Source organism: Pholcus phalangioides, unplaced genomic scaffold (assembly GCF_987345545.1).
Source record: "Pholcus phalangioides strain wild (caught in Gottingen) unplaced genomic scaffold, Ppha-v1.0 ptg000015l_1, whole genome shotgun sequence".
NCBI lineage: Eukaryota > Metazoa > Arthropoda > Arachnida > Araneae > Pholcidae > Pholcus > Pholcus phalangioides.
This window is the reverse complement of record NW_028301608.1, coordinates 77,797,246-77,817,103: the sequence shown is the minus strand read 5'-3', so window position 1 is coordinate 77,817,103 and position 19,858 is coordinate 77,797,246. Positions and strand designations below refer to the sequence as shown.

The following is a 19,858-nucleotide window of genomic DNA, read 5'->3' as shown; positions in this document are numbered from 1 at the left end:
GTGGACAAGGCAGATATGCTGCGCTCACTATATGACAGGGACAGAAAGTCAAAGAAATTGTTCTTCGCGATGCTTGAAATGGCATAATCCTCATCGATGACACGGATTCGTTATTACCGGAAGATATGGGGTCATATGGTAATGAGATGTAGTATCCTATGGGCGAGAAATAAAAAATACAGTTGAGCCGTTATGTTATTATTACGTGGTCAAAGCCGTTCATACTATGGGATGTAAACAACAACTGTTTATTGGTATCTTCAGTAATTCTTGGCGAATGATTCGCCCTTTCTATAATGTTGACTACGGTGGAGAACCCCTTTTTGAATTTGCTCGGTTCCAATCGTGTCATGCCGAACATTTTGAGAGGCAAATGCGTCGTGATTGGTGAGTTTTTCATCTACCCTCTCTCGGCTTTTGGTTGTTTTCTTTGGATGTACCGATCGGTTATTGTTATCAAAAACCCATTGTCTCGATTTGGTTTGTTATCATCATTGTGAAAATCACAGAGGGTCAATAACATGTTAACAATTGAGAGCACTTTTTATTAGTTATTAATTGTGTGTGCGGACCCAATTGACAGCACACTAGTTGTTAGCTGAAGTTGGTTTTCTGTAGTTTTCACATTTCGAGGTGTGAATGCGAGCCGGTTTCCCATTTAAAAAAGTCTCTCCGCAGAGAGCAGGTAGATCTACAAACCTACAACATTGTACTTACATAACATGAAAAATTCACGCATTTACCATCTTTACTTTGAAATATTCAAGACAGATGGTAGCACCAGGAAGAACGTAGAACATTAACGACTCTGCAACATCGTATGTTAGGGATGCACATATGCACTTGGAACATCCATTCCAACATATACCGATTTGTTAGAATTTTCGCAGAAGAATGTGTACGAGATGCATTATATGGGCTAGTAGTATTTTGAAATTTAACATAAAGGATTTCAAATTCATTTTATATGGAAATTTTTTATTTAATACCCATAATGCGATAAGTAGGGCTCAATATTCAAACAGATCTTTTTTTTATCAGTTTTATTAGCGAAAATTTTCATCTGTAGGTATTTTCTTCAGAGATATAACATGCACCTGAGTGGCATGGTGGTAAGATGTTTGTCTAAAACCTTGAAGGTCTGTTACCGGGTGAAGAATATAGATTAGATAATTTCCCTAATGAGCTTGATGTGACCACCAATAGATGGCGCCTTCATTTCCTACCCGACTTGTAAATGACAGTAAATTTCATCCAGTGATGTAGCCGGAGTTGGTGTATGGTGAAGTGTAGAGATATAGTATGCACTTAAAATGAATTCTTGTTTTTCTTTTTAGTTTTTCGGGGAAAAAATGTTTGCATGTTTCCAGCAAGCACTTCTTTGTTCTCTGAAGATACTCTTGCTATGTCTTTAAGGGAAACTCTAAATGGCACACCAAGCCCATGTGAAAGATATTATTCATTCTGACACTCGAAACCTTCACGTTCAATGTATTTTCATCATGAAAAAATGATTTAACGATAATTATTTATTTCAATGAAATTCTTACTATGGCTGATGAATACTACTACTACTACTTGCCCATATAATACACCTCGTATACATTCTTCTGCAGAAATTCTAACTAATTGGTACATGCCAGAATGGATGTTCTAAGTTCTCTTCTAAAATTGACACTGTCGCTTGGGGACAAATACTCAGTTTGGTGCCCCCTCATAATTTCAAACAGAAGAAAAGCAACCTTGGAACCCCTGCTGTAGATGATTAAGTATCAGTTATATGTATATAGGTATAGACACATAAACACACTTTCAACACAAATTACTCACCTCTGAAAGGGGGTAAAATAATAGTAGATTGCCCAATGGCGTAGACTGGAGTCGTTCTTGGTTTAAAAGAAGAAGGACCGATTGTACCAATGTATCATTGTACCAATACCTTATAAACGACACTGGCCACCAGATGATGAAATGTACTGTGTTATTGTATTCAATTGCCTATACATATATTGTATACAGGCATTATTACTGACATATATGCCTATTGTGGATAGCGGCTACCAGATCCTTCCCATTGTATCTCATTCCCAAGTCTTGAGGGTGCCGAGAACATTAAGTGTTTGAGAATCTCTTACCGACACGATGGTGTTATATTCATGAAAATGCACTTCAAGACCAAAATAATTATTCTGGTTTTTTTTCCTTCAGGTGATTCTATGGCAGGAAAAACATCAATTATTCAAGCCTTTATTCATGAAACGCTCAACTTTCAGCGAAGTTACTCAATCGTAAATTTTGTTTAATTTTCAAGTTTACTCTTTCATTTATGTGTTTCTTTACTTTTCTTTTTGTTTTTTCAAAGCAACTACGTACATGATTTTTTTTCCTTTATATTTATACTTATATTTTATTTCAGACAAACGGAATCGATATTCACACCAAAAAAGTATCTGTTCCAGACACAGATGATGTTGTAGTAAGTTCTTTTACATTATAAGCCTCCTATTTTCAATAGTGGATGTGCATCACTGCAAACTTCCAAAAAACGCTGATTTTTTTTTGTCTACACAATCCAAATTATGCACTATAAATATTTTGATGGCGTAAAAGATCGTAGCAGGTTGTGATGTGTTATTATTATCATAAAAGTGTTATGATTCAATATAATATTCTGTTCATTAATTTGTTATATTCTATATGCTATACATACAGTACTTACGTCATCTTTCTGACCTTATTCACCACTGATAGTTCAGAAAACAATATTATGTCGTTCTTTGAATTAATTGAGCCATTCTTTGACTTCATTACAAGAAAACCAATATCTCAATGGAAAATCTTTTACCAAAGTTTTTTTCCACATTATTTGATGAAATGTGTGCATTAAACGAAGAGAACTAGGAACATTAATGATTCTTAGAAAGATGGAGGTAGAAAATCATATTTCCCACATTAACTATGCTGCTCTATTTGAACACATAGCAAGCATTTCTTCAGAAAAACTTTACATTATGTAAGGGGTGAACAAAACTCGTTGGTATAGTTTTTAGTTTTTGATTTTTCAATTTTTTTTTTTTTTTTTCTAGAATACTTACTGAGCAAATATGACCAATGCTGTGGATAGTGGAAGAATTCAAAATTCAATTTTAAGTGATAATCACTTAAAATTATATGCTCAATTCATCAAAAATTGTTTAAAAAAATTTCCAACTATGTCGCGAGGCTGGATCATAGCATTTATTTTGAAATAAGATAAACAATACACATTAAGAGACAGAGGCAACATTACGTTGTTCAGTAATTGAATTTTAAGTATTTATTTAGGCTTCAAAACAATTAATCCAACTCAAAATATAAACATCATTTAAACATTTAGCGTGTGACTTTGGTCATTATGTAGGAATTCAATTAAAACAAAAAGAAAATTCACATTTCAGAAAGAATCATTAAAAGCCACTCAAATAGAAATTACAATAAAAGCTAGGCTAATCTCACCGAAAGCCATTCGAAATGAAAAAAAAAACAAACAAAAAAAAACGCCATCATCCTCTTTCCCTGGCAGCACCCTGCAGCAGGAAAACTCTTATATTCTCTTTTGTTACATTCTTAAATTGAATTTCAAAGCAATTTGGGTAAATCCAGCTGCGAAAAGCTGGAACTTTCTACCCTAAAAATTCCCACCAAGAAGTGTGTGATACCTCTAGATTTAGAGCAATCTGACAGAGATCCTATTTTCTGATTGGTCAATAGGAGTCATGTGTCACTTCTGGAATTTCATCCAAACGTGGGAACGACACAGGAGAGAATTTTTATAATTTGATGGTAGTCACCATGATAAAAATACAAATTGGTATATGAACTTTAAAGGCTTTTACTGAAGATAAGAAGTGAAGGCAGGCCTCGGCCAAAAGGGACAAAAGAGAAAAAGAAGTGTTCGATTCTGTGACTCATTAAAACGAATTAAAAATATTTATATATGAAGGAAAATGCTCTCACAACATATTCCAACTTCCCTAGATGTGCGATATGTTAGCATAGCATGATGGTTAATGGGATCTGAAGGATTAGTAACTACAGTAAAACCTGTCTTCAACGGAACGCAAGGGACCAAGATTTTTTCCCATTGAACACAGGTTTCCACTTAATTGAGGTTAATTGACATAATGTGTGAAATTATGTAATGATCTCATATGTAATTGAAGTACAGTATAATAAAAATAAACCACTTGAAAATAAACTAATTAATTTAAATGTACATAAAGTAATGTACATTATTTACTCTTATAATTACTAAATATTTAGGTTTTTTCACAGCATCTGTATGAAACTTCACCCCCCACATTTCTTCATCTGAAATAACTACAGTTACGTTCTTTTTTACTTTCTCTGAAATTTTCAGTGAGGGTGTCAATATCTGTCACGTTAGGTTCAGTTTGTACATTGCCGTCTATATTTATGTAATCTGCAGCACCAGGGCGGTAACTAGGATTTTTGTGGGGGAACAACGTGATTTCACTGCCCGACCACTGTAAAATTTTATGGTTTCCCACGTAAAATTTGCCACCCAAGCAATTGTTCCCCCCCCCCCTGCCCCATCTTTGCCTCTCTTTAATTCCAGTCCTGCTCAGCACTTGTGATCATGAAAAGCAGCTTGTATATGTATCATTTGGAAATCTAACTATTACACTGATTTCTTCCATAGAAAAACCTTCACTACATATGGCTTTTCAAAAACCACAGCATCAAGTATGGTAATGGTTTTTACAAATCTAAGGGTGGGTGAAGTGGAACTCGCATTAGCAAGCAGTCATTGCATTAAAAATTTCCGTAGAAGAGACTAATGTTTTGTATGATTCTTTGGTCAATTGTTTGCGAAACAGTTGAAGTGTTTGTGTGAAATTTCCTGTTAAAGAGTAAAATTTTCCTTTCCATTGCTGCGTTAAACAGGTTTTGTTTAATCTAGGTTTTTTAATGTATATTTTAGCATTGAAATCATGGACCACAATTTTTTTCCATTAAAGACAGGTTTCCTCTTAATACAGGTTCCGTTGAAGACAGGTTTTACCATACAAAACTTTTATTTCAATACAAAATGCAGAAAAAAAATAATCTATATATTAAGCACTCAATATTTTGAAGAAAATGAATGTAAAAATTATAAAAAATCAAAAAAAAAGAACAAGGAAGTCATCATTAACAGCTTCATGTCCACCAAGAAAGTAGGTAGGTACTTGAACTGGTGATTGTGATTTTTGCACAATTTTTCTACAATTATACCAAATCGGTAAGTTGGCATATGACATGTGTTCTATGCCAACTTGCCCCTTTAGACAAGGGGGCTGCCTCACAGTTCCACAAAAGTTTTATGAAGCATTCCAGCACTTCAATATTGACCACTCTATTCATCGCAACTTTTGAAAATACCTCAACATATTCATGAGCTTCTCAGAAACTTTGAATGAAAAAAAAAACTTTCCTGGCAAGAAATTAGAACTTGCTGTCCTTTTCTGGGAGCTCCCATCCCACTGAAATTACAATGGATGATGCAACACCCTGAGGTGGTTTGACAGTGGTGATACTAGCACTCAGTGCTCACTGTGGTAGAAAAAAAAGAAGCTAAATGTCAACTTACCCTTTAAGCCCACTCGCCCTGATCTCCCCTTTTCAATACTTTCACATGGTACATTCAACCATGTGCCAATTTGTTAGATGTTCCTCAGGGGAATATTTACCAGATGCATGTGCAGTTTAGTAGTAAATTGTTTTGCTTTCCATAAAATTGATTATTATTTTCACAAACTAGGACCCTATAAAAAGAGTCTGAACAGACCTCTGGTATACATATTTGATATTATGCATTCACCCATCAAAAATTTTGTTTCCATTTTTCTTGGCTATGATAATCCAAAATAGATGTTTTTTTTCTCTCTCAGGAACTGTTTATATATGATTGTTCAGGAAAAGATCTATATTTTGACCTGGTCGCTCAAGTGGTAAGATATTTTACATAATTCATGGTATAAAGTTACTTTACCAGAAATGGAAAATTTAGTGTTGGCTGTCTTAAGCTGAGTATATGCTATGTGTGCAATACATTTTCCTCCTGCAATTTTCTGATCTTCTGCATAATCTGGACTGGATGATGGCTTATGTAAGGTTAACAACCGTCCTCCTTTTTTATGTCATTTCAAGCACCGTCCTACGTTTTGGAAAATTCACTTTTTGTCCTCCTTTTCAAGTCTCCGAAAATATTTTTAATTTTTTCTGGGAAAAATTTTTCTCCACTCTGAACATATATTTCTTCATTGATATGAGTGTTTTTGTAGGGGTTTTTTTCCACACGCATTCACCAATAGACATTGAAATTCTCAGAATTTTTTTGTTTCTGCTTTTTTTTTAGTGGTTCTGTTTTAGAGGTGCGAAAAATTATTGTTGTGGCCAGTTTTATTGATCGGGATTTTAGTCGCCATCTATTGGGAAAATTGGGATAAGTGACGTCACTAAAGGTGCTTGCGCAGACATCCTCCTTCCTCAGTCTTCGGATCTGGTAACCCTAGGCTTATGAGACAAGCAATGAAATCTCCACTTGCCAGGTTTTACTTTATTTCTGTACCTCAAAGAGATGCCATGCCTTTTAAATAGTATTGCAAAAATCTGTGATGAGATGCAGTTACAATTTGTTCATCATGGGTGGAAAATTATAAAAGTATGTAGTAATAAAAAATCTGCAGTCATGATTTTCAAGAACGTTGTCCTAGAAACTTCTGGAAATTCTATAGAAAGATTTTGTATTGTGAAACTATATATCACATAGGTACCAATGTTTCCAATTTATGCAGAAGCCTTCCAGTTTTCCTCAACCTTATTAAAATCTTCCGGTCAGAAATCAGATTCTTCAAATTTTTCAAATTTTTATAGAAAAATCCCTAAAAATCTTCAAATTGTGATTTGCTTGAATAAAAAATCCCTAAAAAAATATTCTTTCTCTTCTTGCAAGTCCAGGCTTATAAAATATGATCGATTTGATTTCAAGTATGGAAAATCTGTAATTGTAGCGAAATACAATGTCAAAATCAAACAAAGTTGCCAATCATTGCCAAAAAAATTGGAAAAGCGAAAAATATGAGAACATCACAGAAAAAAGGGGGTCATATGGTCATCAAAAGAAATCCCAAAAAATTCCCTTTTTCCCCTCTTATTTGCTTTTCTCTTTATTTGTATGCCATGTTTTCTTCGGTGCGAAATGTTTCATCATGTGATAAACTACAGATTTTTCAAGTCTGGGAATTGTGGCATCTATGATATATGTTTCTTTTATTATATATTTTTATATATGTTTCTTTTATTATATATTTTTATATATGTTTCTTTTATTATATATTTTTATATATGTTTCTTTTATTATATATTTTTATATATGTTTCTTTTATTATATATTTTTATATATGTTTCTTTTATTATATATTTTTATATATGTTTCTTTTATTATATATTTTTATATATGTTTCTTTTCTAACCATGTTCTTTCACATTTGCATTCACATGCTCAGCGAGATAGTCAGTCCAGACATTATGTCTGCCAGTCATCTGCTCATCATGAAAATTTGAATGGCCTTCCTTAAACTCATCACACTCTTACCTCATGTTTCCTTCACTCATTGCGGTAGACCCATATGTTCCACTCAAACCAATGCTCCACTGTATTTTAACATGAACACATTATATGTATTTAAAATACACTTCAATTATATTTAATTTACTTTTTTCATTTTAAATTCAAATTTGACTAAAATGCAACATAGTTATTGAATATTGTGTCTCTATACTTCTCCCTCCTTTTACAGCTAGATGGCATGTCTATGTTTTGTATTGTATTTGATGTTACCCAAGAAAGTTCGCTGAAACGTTGTAATTTTTGGGTAGAAGCTGCAAGAAAAACGTCCAGTCATACAAGTTTACCAGGTATGAAGGAAAAGTATAAAATCTGTAAAATATAAAAGGCATTACATTATGTGAGATGATGTGTTTTCAAGAAGTATTTAAAGAAATTCTTGTATCCTGGAGTGATGACAGCAAAGACAAAGTTATATTTTACGCTCAGTATGTGTAAAAAAAAAATGAGGCTCTCACCCACCTTAATTTCATATCATTAGGATCCCTGCATGCCACCCTATATCCTTCACTTGAGCTCCCAGTCCAAAACTTTTTACAGGCCAGATAATAGTGTAAAAAATTAAAATGAAGTCCAGTATAATAAGTAGCACCTGAGTGGCACAGTTCCACTATGAAGATTACCATCAAGGTCCATGAGTTTGAATCCGGGCATAGAATGTCAGAAGCAAGTTCTTTACCTACTGATCCTGGGGCGACCATCGAGGGATGGAACTTTCATTTCCCACCCAACTCCGCTGGTTGGAAATTGGCATATGGCGATATATGACCAGAGTTGATGTGCGGTAAAGTAGCATAATAAGTACAGTTTATTGCGAGAATCTCGCTATAGCGAGAGATTTTGTCAAAGAGCTCATGTTAAAGATACAAAAAATATTCAATTATAGTGAATTGAAAATTATAAATCTTTCACTATAATGTCAAAAAAATTGAAATTACCCATTTTTTTTTTTTTCCCCCTTCTTCAAGACTTTGTTGTTCTTTGGTCAGTAGTTTTATTTCATGTCAAAAAAACCAACTAAAAAGTGTTGTTTTTTTTTTAATTCGGCCCCTAAGGGGGTCAGGAGTGAGGGTTCAAAAGTTATTGAGAAATCATGTCAAGCCAAAAACTGCTGAAGTGAAGAATATGAAATTTGTTCAGTATTTTCATTTTGCAGTGTCGATACTCACTAAAAGTTATTTTTCAAAATTCAACCCTAAGCAGGATTCAAAGGTTATATAGAGAAATCATCCCTGAAGCTATGAATATGAAATTTAGTCAGTTGTTTTATTTTATGATGTAAAGACTCACTAAGAAGGGACTTTTCAAATTTCAACCTCTAACGGGGTTCATAAGGTGGTTCACAGGGTGTATGGAGCAATCATAACAATGTGCTGAAACTGCTGAAGCTATACATATGCAAATAGGTCATTATTGTATTTTATAGTGTAGACACCCACTAAGATGGGATTTTTGAAAATTCAATCCAGAGGGATCATGATAGTTTCATATATATGTGGGAATCATCGCCGAGCAATTTTCAGATTACCAAATCCACGCGAGCGAAGCCGCGGGTAACAGCTAATCTGATATATTCCTCTTGAATATCTCAAAAACTTCAATCATAACCCTAACCATCTAGAGTAGGATTGTTGGTAGAGGGTCTTTTTAAAGGAGGAAACATTTTGGACTGAAATTAGAATAGAAAAATATCTGCATCATGTAATTTTTTTTTATTTTTTTTTTCGTTCTACTTCCTTGTGATGTAATAATTTGTTTTACTTCGATACACACCAATAAACTATTTGATGCACTACCATACCTTCTGATATTGTGTGCCACCAAGCTGAATGTGTATTAGAACTTATATCTTCTAGTTTATTGCATTTCCTGTGATATTGATGTGTTTTGAAGAAGTAATTGTTCAAGTTTCAGCTTCAGATGTCCCACCCTCTGAAAATAATGACTTTTTCTTTCGAGATGAGGAGTTGGGTTTTTAACCAGGATATGCAACCTTCTGGCTTTCCTGAGTTTAATTGAATGAACAAAAAATATTTTGGACTACTTGGGGAGGGGGGCAATAAAAAACAGTAGTCAGTGAGCGTATTTCAAAGCAAAACTCACCATTCTAAGTTAGACAAAAAAAAAATTTTAATTAGTATTTTAACAACACAGACATCGTACCATGAAATACAAAATACAAATAGACAACACAACAAAGCAATACATACACTATGCAGCTCTTAGGGACCCTCTGGGTTTGTCCTAGAGCATATAAAAATTTCTGTATACAATAAACAGCACACTCTTGTTTTTTTTTTTTAAGATATTTCAAATTTTGCCTTGGTTACCTATTTATATTTTTAATAAACGTTTAAAAGTTCATTATAGCATTCGAAAATATAATAATTTCTTTCGTGAGATGTTTATTTATTCTTAGATCTGATCATTTTTTTCCAAATTTGTTACAAATTGTTGGTCCTGAGAAATTCATACTTTTTTTCAACAGGGTATTTATTTGTTTTTGGAGTTGAATAGAAGAAATTGCATCTATATTTGAGCTTCTATCGTTGTTATTTTTAAGAAACAAATTATGGTTTTTAGCCATGAAAATTATTATTTTATATACATAAATTTGCCTTAGGTCAAGTATTAAAATTTCTGGTTTTAGTAAATTTGTATCATTATTATTATTATTATTTAGCAAATGTTATTTATCTTACGTTTTGTATGATTATATAGATGTTAATTAAGTTCTTGATGTTATTGTGGTAGGCACCTCCCCACACTGTAATAGCATAAGTTACTCTTGATTGGATCCAAGTATGAAAAACTGTTTTAAGGAGTTCCGGATTTATAATGTTTCTTAATCTATATAAAGCTGCTATTTGTTTTCTTATCTTATTACAGACATTGTTAGAATGGATATTCCATTTTGGGTCGTCTTGTACAACTACACCTAAATAAGTATATTATCTCCAGACTTTCAAGTCTATTTCTGCCTATGCCCCACACACATAAGTGTCAAGGTCGGAAATTCATTGTAAGGAAGAAAATAAACATTCAACAATAAGATTTAATAGTGGCCAACAATTTTGCTTATGAGGATATGTAAAACCCATCTGATTTGCTTAGCTGTGGGATTTTAGGGGACCACGCATACATGAATATGGACTTTTCTTTCTTTTCTAATGAAATTTTACAACATATATTAGTTTGAATATTTTGCACTTTCAAAGTCATGCGCAAATCACAGAAACTTTGTGAAAAAAAATGTGTCAAATTTTACACTTTTGTATTTTTGGATCCTTTAGGATAGGAATTCTGAAACTTTTGTCAACTGCGGCTCCCTTGTCTACATCATGGTTCATCTGCTGCTCCCTAGAATAGCTTAGTAGATATTTTCACTTATAAAAGAGCACCATTTCAAAGCATAAATAGGCATACAAATCAATATTCTCCAGCTTGTCACAATGCTCCTAACAAAAGTTTACGATGCCTTCAGGATCCATGACTCACACTTTGAGAAACACTGCCTCAAGACCTTGCATAGTTCAAAACTTTGTGTAGACATCTTGTTCATTTTGGTAGCTTAATGATTCAGCCGACCACCTCTATGGCGACAGTGGGGTCGCCATAGTGGTGGTCGGCTGAAGTTGGTTTTCTGTGATTCCCAACTTTGAGGCGCAAATGCGAGCCAATCTCCCCTTTAAAAGTCTCACCACAGAGAGCAACAGACCTACAAACAGTAGAAATGTAATTCAATCATAACACATCACTCACTTCACTTCTGAAATATAGATGGCAGCACTGAGAAAAATCAAACATAGCCATACATATGCACTCAGACTGTTAGGTACACACACAGCTACACTTCCGGCACAACTCACTAGGTAGTAAATCACCTGTAGATGGTGATAGGCCTGAGTTGTGCTTGGTTTGAAAGAAAGAAAAGAAAGCTTAATGATGTTGCTGTTGTGATGGTCGAGTAGTCACAGTGACAGACATGACCGCTGACCGCCCAGAGAGACCATCTTGGGATAGTTCGAGCTCTTTCCAGTCATAGTGACAGACTCGCATCGTGGGGACCTGGGTTCAAGCCCCACCATCACCACAGTGGTGGGTCGGCTGAAGTTGGTTTTTGTGGTTCCCAACTTTGAGGTGCAAATGCAAGCCGATATCCTGTTAAAACATGTTGTTGAACCACTGTGCCTATTGGTTAATGTAACCAACACGTGTATTGGTTGCATTTTTTAAGTATTATAAAAGAACTTTTTTAACACTTTTATAGTGTAATCCTGGCCATAGACAGGTTGCACTGTACTAATGTTTTTCTATATAATTTTTATAACTATATTTTTACAAAACTAGGATTATGTTTCCTTGATTTCTTCTCTTCCTTGAATTTTTCATAATGAAATTCATTTGTTTTTCTCAGACAAATTATTAACAACTTGTGAATTTAAGAATAAAAATGCTGTTTTTTTGGGGGGTTTTTTTTTTTAATTCTTTTCTCTTTTGAACAGGGGTCCTCATTGGAAGTAAGGTTGACTTATCAAAAAGAAGAGTTGTTTCTAAAGAAGATGCTGTTGAATTTTCTCAACAGAACAACCTTGTGTATTTCGAAAACTCAGCTGTAAGTGAATAAATATTGGCTTAACCATAGTTTGTAGAATTTAGAAAAATTATACATGGCTTTGCTATATACCATATTTTAACGTGTATATGTATAAGAAACATAACGGGTTTCTCTTACATTATAGATAGTTTTATAGATATTAACAAATTACATATATATACACACACTCAATTCCTCAAAGTGAAATAATGAGAGTGACATTCTGATGATGATAATGATTGAGAATGACTAGGTTTGATGTAGCTGATTGTAATGTATCATATGAGTAATGAGTAATTAATTGAGGGTTTCTATGATGAGAAAAAGGAAATATTTTATTCAAAGATACAAAAAAAGATATCTTTGATGGAAATTTTTTTTCTGAATTTTAAACCCAAAAAAATCAGTGGGTTTCCTTATGCATGTTAAAATATGATAATTCTTACATTATTATATACCGCTTAATAGTGTGTAATCCTCTGATTTTTTGGGCTTTTAATTTTAAAAAAGTTTACTTCAAAAATATTTTTTAAGAGATATATTTCATAAATAAAAAAGACATCTCTTAAAAAGATACCTATTTTTGAAATATGAGATTATTTTATAAATAAAAAGTATTTTTATTTATATATCATAGAAACCATTAAATTCCTTATCACTCTCATCTGATACATCACAATCAGCTACATCAACTAGCTCATTATCATCATCATAGTCACTCATAATAAATTGCAAGGAATTAAGTAATTTGTTAATAAATGTAATACTATCTGCATATAAGAAACCGCCCCTAGTTTTGTGAACCAATTTTTGGCAAAAAAAGAGATTCTTAGACACGTTAAAATATTTGTTACAATCATAACTTTCCACCAGAACTAACTAATAATGATTTATCTCAATGAACTATGCTCATCTATGCAATGGAACTTGTGTATCAGCTATGAAGATGCCTCTATAGCTTTTTCCAAACTAGTCCTATTTGTTGCATGATAGTTTACGGGGGGGGGGGGGGTAATTTAACATATGAACATATTTTTCTATCTATTAGGTGGGAAAAAAAAAGATTATCTCTCTTGTTACTAGAAATCTCCTCTTTGAAATCCTCTCTTACAGATGTGAAGCTAGGTGTTTCCGGTCTATCAATGTTGCTAAGTTACATATCATGTTGATATTCCTGTTAACATGTAAGAACCTACATATGTATGAGATATCCTTGCAATGTTCAACTATCATTTATAAAATGCTGGAAAATTCTCTCATTATATTTATTGGTGTTTCTCCCTCCTATAATTATAGTTTATTATATAATTCATCTAATTATATAATTATGTAATTTATTGTACACAGTATAGCCTTGAAAATCTGAGCTCCAAAAGTTAGAGTTTCTTGATAATCCAAGGCATGGAAAATTTTTGAATTTCCTTCTTGTGACTCTCTTTTTTTCCCCTCCAAGAACCAAACTTTTTCAGGAGTACTACAGAGTATGTACATATTGTACAGTAAAAGCAGCCCCCAGCCACTATAATGGGTATAATTGGTGTAATAACATATTAGACTCCCTTGAATGAATGTAGACCATTTTAACTGGTGAGAGGGGTTGCAGAGAAAGAGGGACAGGCTTAACTGTTTTCTTTTATAATGGTGGACAATGGCATTCTTCCCTAATGGCTTAGGTAAAATGAATGGAAATGCAGTTGAAAGCTATCAATGTCTTAGTGTTGTTAATTATCAATCCTTTTCCAACTCTTCTCTATCATCTCATCTTTACACCCTTTCCAGATTTTTTTTTTTTTTTTTGAAGCACTTCATATGGCATCTATATTTTATTCAAGTATAGAAATACAGTAAGTATGCTAGTACTGCTTTTTTGCTTGTCTTTTTTTTTAATGAAACCAACATTTTTTTAAAGCATTTTTTATTGTTTTTCGGATAATTTGAGTTCTTCGATAATCTGAGGTGGACCCAGTCCCATCCACCTCAGATTATCGTGGCTCTACTGTAATTATATAATTCCATGAATTATATAATAATACTAGCTATAATGCTTGGTGCTGCTCGGGTTTTCTTCCATTACTGGAAGGATTGAAAATGTGACAACCCATTATAAAGGCGTAAACTATTATATATATATGTATATATACTGACAGGATTAAAGGAGTGACAAACCATTGTAAAGGCATATGCATGCCTGAAACGCATTGCTAGGGAATCGGTAACAAAAGTAAGCATTTCGAAAGTGATTGTTGAGACCAAGAAACCATTGTTCCCCCCTACAGTTTTTTGCCCATTTCGTACATTTGCCCAGTTCTGACAAACTTTTAAAGTAGCTTATTGTTCAAGTTGGGTCCCATTTTGTATATATGCAAAGTTTGGCAACTATTGATCTCAAATTGTAGATTTGTATCGAGAACATACACACACAAACAGAAAATCAAAATTATATATATATTATATAGGGCGCAGTAGCCAAGATCGATAAGATACTCACCTAAAGTACCAAAGGTTGGTTAGAAGTGTCGCGAGTTCTATACCCGGTTTGTCCTTGTCAGAAAACTTTCCTGACACAGGGGTACAACATATAAGGCAACATGACTGCAGAAAAAATTGCTACCTCAGGGAGTCCCCCATCGAGGGGTTAACGCACCAACCTCTCGATGAGTATAAAAAATGCCGTTCAGAATCAGCAATAAATTGTAGGTCCCAGTCTAATTAGCCCTCGTGTGCAGAAAATGACTGTGGTGAGACAAAAATGATCAAATTATATGTATATAGATTATATATTTTATGGAATAATTATCATTCCATAAATCAATTGCAACTGCAAATATATCTTAGAGAAATTCCATTTATTTGGGATCAGTTGTTTGCAAAAGACTAGAAGTATGAAAAATCCTTGTTTTTCACATTAACATTTCACGTTTATTCCTTCATTGTATGTTTTTTATAGCCCAGGATGGTTTTTATTCTTTTCTTTTCTTTCAGATGGAAAATATAGGAATAGAAGAACCTTTCTTTTATCTTGTGAATGAGTGGCATAAACTCTACTTAGAACGAACAGAAACTTTCAAGACACTATCATAAACCAAAACTAAGCATTTATTGCAACATTTTCAGTGCATGTTTGGCAAATTGAAATTATGGATTTATAACATATTAGAAACACTTTTTTTTTGTTATATGTGCTTTCAATTGGAAATATCCCTTTTCACTGTTATTACTATTTTCACTGTTATCACTCACAACCTTTTTTAAATGTAATTATTTAATTTGTACTCAGGATTTTTTGTTTTGTTTTTTCTGGATAAGATGTGACTAAAACTCATAATGTCATAATATACAAAAAATGTGAATGAAACAGTGAATTTAGATGAAAATGTCTGACAACATGCAATGTTACTAGAAGAAGGAAAAAGTTAAATATTTTAAAATCAAATAAATTGTACTGTGCTTTTTTTTCTTTTTGCTAACATTAATATTTCAGATTCGTATCCTATTTTCTGTAGATTGAAACAAAAAAAATCAAAGGCATTTATAAATAAATTCTTCTTTATAGTGATGAAAACAGTAAATTTTATATATACATTTTTATTTTGCTACAAGACACTTTTGTCTATTACGGAATATTTATATCAACTTCACCTCTCAAAAACTTTTCTGAATTTTTAAAAATCAATATCATTATGCTTTTTTTATGTAATTATGTTGCCATTTCATGAATGTGAGAAATGACGTATTTTTTTGGTTTAGTAGGAACTTTCTAGTCATGGTTTTATTTATTTATTTTTATTTTATTATTATTTTTTTGTAATTAAAATTGTTTTAAACATGTTTGTATTGTGAAATTGAATTACATTAACACAACAAAAAATTATCAATTTGACGCCTTTTTTTTAATATACATTAGGAATGCAAGGAAACTTTCAATCATTTATCTTTTAAATTCATGAAACTTGGTATTGGACTGTTCTAATTCATTTTAATCGTACTGTGAAATTCTGATTTAGATGAGAAAGTGATTATTTTTTGCGAATATATATGAGCCTTTTTTTTCAGTCACCCCATAAACTTCAAATGCACTTCTGTTTATTCGCTAAATGGGATTATATCAATTTTTGATTGCTCAATAAGTATTTCTTCACAAATAGCGTCAACGATTTGAATTACTTTAATCATGATATTGACAAATGTTTCCCACACAGTTTTTATGGTTTTCGCCATTTATGGAGAGGAAGGTGATACGTGAGGCGGTTATCACATAAATGAAAGAAATTAAATCACAATTTCGCTCATAGTGTTGCTGCTCATGGTAATTTCCAATGAGTTCACCCTCTTTCTAGAATTTTCGCGTTTCATCTTGAGGTGTTTATCGATAGCTGATTTGATTACCTTTGCTAATCCAGCACTTCTCCATACGTAAATTGCCGGAGTCAAAACAGGATTTATGAAAGTAAGCTCGAAAGTCACAGAATACAGAATACCATGGTCTTTCAACTGCAATCCACTTGCCTTAACGGTCAAAACGACGAGGTACGGAATCAAAACTATGACACAGGTGAAAACTATGAGGCCGACTGTTATTGTGGTTCTCATCTCGCGGTTGACTCCTGGTAAGTTCGTGGATCCGGCATCAACGATGAAAATTCTTCTGAGATGACGGTGGCGAATTCTCCAAATTCGAAAATAAACATAAATTACGCTTAAATTCATGGAAATTACCAAAGGAGCCACAAGCGCCATGACGTAAAGACGCGGAATGATTCCCATGAAGCTGCAGGGCTGGATCAGCTTTTTTCCGAACTCGAAGTTGTTCCATACGAGTGGTGTCCACCCTATCACAGCTGCAACAGTCCAACTTGTGCAAATTAATCTGCGCACCCTAGAACTGCTCATAAGTTTTGAATATCTAAGTGGGAACATCACAGCTACGTAACGGTCGATCGTCATCGAAAACAAGCTGAACAGAACCGCGAAGACAGAAAATAGCAAACCGGAATACTGAACGACGCAGCAGATCCAGCATTCCGGAAAAAAGCGTGAAAACACTTCGAAATATAAAATCCTGAGCATCGTAGTAGCTCCATACAACATGTTTGCTATGCACAGATTCAATACGAGTTGGTTATTTGACACGCGTAGTATCTCGTTGGTTTTCAAAGCAATTATCGTAGTCAAATTGCAGATAATTATGAGAATCGTCCACGTTATTTCAAGATAATTGTATATGCTGCCGGGTTTGAAATTCCCACTGGTCGCATGATTTTTGGACATGCTTATTTGTGCGTCCAAAATGTTAGTACTTCTATGCACTGTACACCTTAAAAGTATCTCAAAAACATCTTTGGGGGCTTTTTTTCTCCCTCTTCCTTTCTCAATTTCATTTTACTATCCTCAGCACTTGTGAGAGTTTTTCACTCACTGAAGAGTGTTTTCACCTAAGTACACAATAGACTCGTGTGTGGGTGCTTGTGATAACGAAAGCATCCTGGAAACCTCCGCCATTAACTGACGATAAGAGAAAATTGTTGATTTATTATGACTTAAATGGATGTTTTTATAAAAATAGAGCGATCCTTTCATTTTTAGTATCCATTTTAATATCCCATGGAAATCAAGCAGTTCGGTGGTCCCCAAACTTTTTCGGTTCACGGTGCCCTTTAAATATCGTAATTTTTTTAACCTAAAATTTCAATTCAGCTAGATTTGTTAAGTAAAAAACGACGTTCCCAAACAATTTATGCTTTATGTAGGAAATAAGCACATCCCTCGTCCTCCCCCCTCTCTCATTTTTCTTTTCCTTTTTTCGTGTGGGGGGGGCGGTAGGGGTCGCGCATGCTTCTGATCTAGAATAAATAGGCCAAAATTTTCACGAGAAAATTAGAGATGGGTTCAAATATATTTTATTCGAAAGGGAGACACTTTGATTAATTCTAAGTCCATCTATATTTTCTGTGTGTTGACAAAGTTCTCTAAAACTTAAGTACAAGTTGACTGAAATACATAAGAGGGTGTGATATTAGGTCCAGAAAATATTAGATATATGTTCAACTTTGTGTATGTCCCCCCCCCCCAATCGTTTTTAGACGATGGGTGAAGCAGGTTGCTCTTTTTTTTTACAGACGTTTTGAATTACAAGCTTGTAAACCAAAACACGCGAGCATGAGTTGTTTACCTGCTCCATGGGCTTGATAATTTTTGAAACATTCTAATTGTAATAAAATTATTCAATACTAGTCTGGGAGTCCATTTTTCCAAGGAATGGCACGAGAATTGAGCATTTTCGAAGCTTTTGCATAAGTTTTTCTTTTAAACCCGCTACCTTGATAAGAATAGGACACGAAGACACGAGATTTTGAGAAACCACTGCTACAAAGAGGTTTAAATATTTCTGCTTTTGTTTTTTATTTTCTATCTGCCTGGTTTCAAATAAGGTCATTCAAGTATTATGTAAGCAGATTTTCAGCCATTTTTGATTCCCCCCCCCCCTTGTCAGCAAAACACTGACCGCCCGTGTCCCCCTGTCAGCAAAATTTTGTCAGCCAGCAGCTTAGAATATTTCATATCTTCAAAAAGGGGGTTGTTGATGACGTAAGAAACCGTCCAACCCTCCCCCCGTCATCAAATCCGAACCCCCCCCCCCCTCGATGCTGACGTGATACTTGAATGACCCCTAAATATCTGTTAGAAGCATCAGCAACCTCTTATTTTTACGCCAAAATATCTAGATGTGGCCCTGCCTAGGGATGACTTTTTTAGGCAGGGTGCGCATTGGAGCGATTTTACAAACAATACAACCAGCAATTCGACTGGTTGAAAAATATGGTTGATTTTCGACCAATCCGTGTCGAGTTGCAGGTTGTATAGTTTTTAGTATCGGTCCAGTGCACCTTGAAAATTTAGGCAACATGAATCGATTCATGTTTCGTACCTAGTGACCATTTCCGAGATAAAGACACAACTTTTTGTTCGTTTATGATGTGTATCCGTGCACGTACCTATAAACAAAGTTCATAAAGTTGATAGGGTTAGTGAGATTAATTCTTAATAGCAAAAAATTTATTAAATTTGAACGTGGAGCATTATTTTCTATGAATCGAAGCTGAACGATTCGCTTAACTGATCTGTTTTTTCCCCAAGGAATGATCACAAAAACTCGCATAAGTGCAACATATGGCGATAGTAAATAGCTTTTTGCTTGATCAAGGTTCATTCTAGTCAAAGAGCTTAACAGGCTTCTTGTTGATAAGAGTGAAGTGTGTTTTGCTGCTCGCACTCAGGCTACTGACGCATTCATTACGTGTAGGTTCCTCTTTCCTCCCACAAATAGAAAGATCATAACAGACAAATGCCCAACGAGGTGGCTGAAAATGTATGCCCATAAAAAAAATGGAGTCGAATAAAAATCGATGAGAAGAATGCAGGGGCGTAGACAGAAATTTCGTTCGGGGGGGGGGGCAAAGTGACAGAACAATGGATTTGGCCATCTTTTCCCTTTTTTCGGTCATTTTCTCACACATTTCCGGGAGAGACCAGACTCCCAAGTCCCCCTCCCCCCCCCCCCTCGCTACGCCCTTGGAAGAATGTGCATTAAA

General features: G+C 34.1%; 1 protein-coding gene across 1 annotated transcript; it reads left to right on the top strand.

Moving 5' to 3' along the window:
• Positions 1-214: 214 nt before the first annotated feature.
• LOC149076737 (intraflagellar transport protein 27 homolog) lies at positions 215-16,128 on the top strand. Its single transcript, XM_089244375.1, has 7 exons — positions 215-387; positions 2,209-2,288; positions 2,417-2,476; positions 5,934-5,993; positions 7,845-7,962; positions 12,178-12,287; positions 15,252-16,128. Exons 1-7 carry the CDS (start codon positions 297-299, stop codon positions 15,348-15,350), a joined length of 618 nt encoding a protein of 205 aa, XP_089100501.1. The 5' UTR covers positions 215-296; the 3' UTR covers positions 15,351-16,128.
• The last annotated feature ends 3,730 nt before the right edge of the window (positions 16,129-19,858 follow it).

Excerpts from the sequence above, each read along its gene's own strand:
- LOC149076737 (XM_089244375.1), top strand. The coding sequence starts at position 297 with ATGTTGACTACGGTGGAGAACCCCTTTTTGAATTTGCTCGGTTCCAAT. Across the intron at positions 388-2,208 it reads AGGCAAATGCGTCGTGATTG|GTGATTCTATGGCAGGAAAA; the intron begins GTGAGTTTTTCA and ends TTTTTCCTTCAG. Across the intron at positions 7,963-12,177 it reads CAGTCATACAAGTTTACCAG|GGGTCCTCATTGGAAGTAAG; the intron begins GTATGAAGGAAA and ends TCTTTTGAACAG.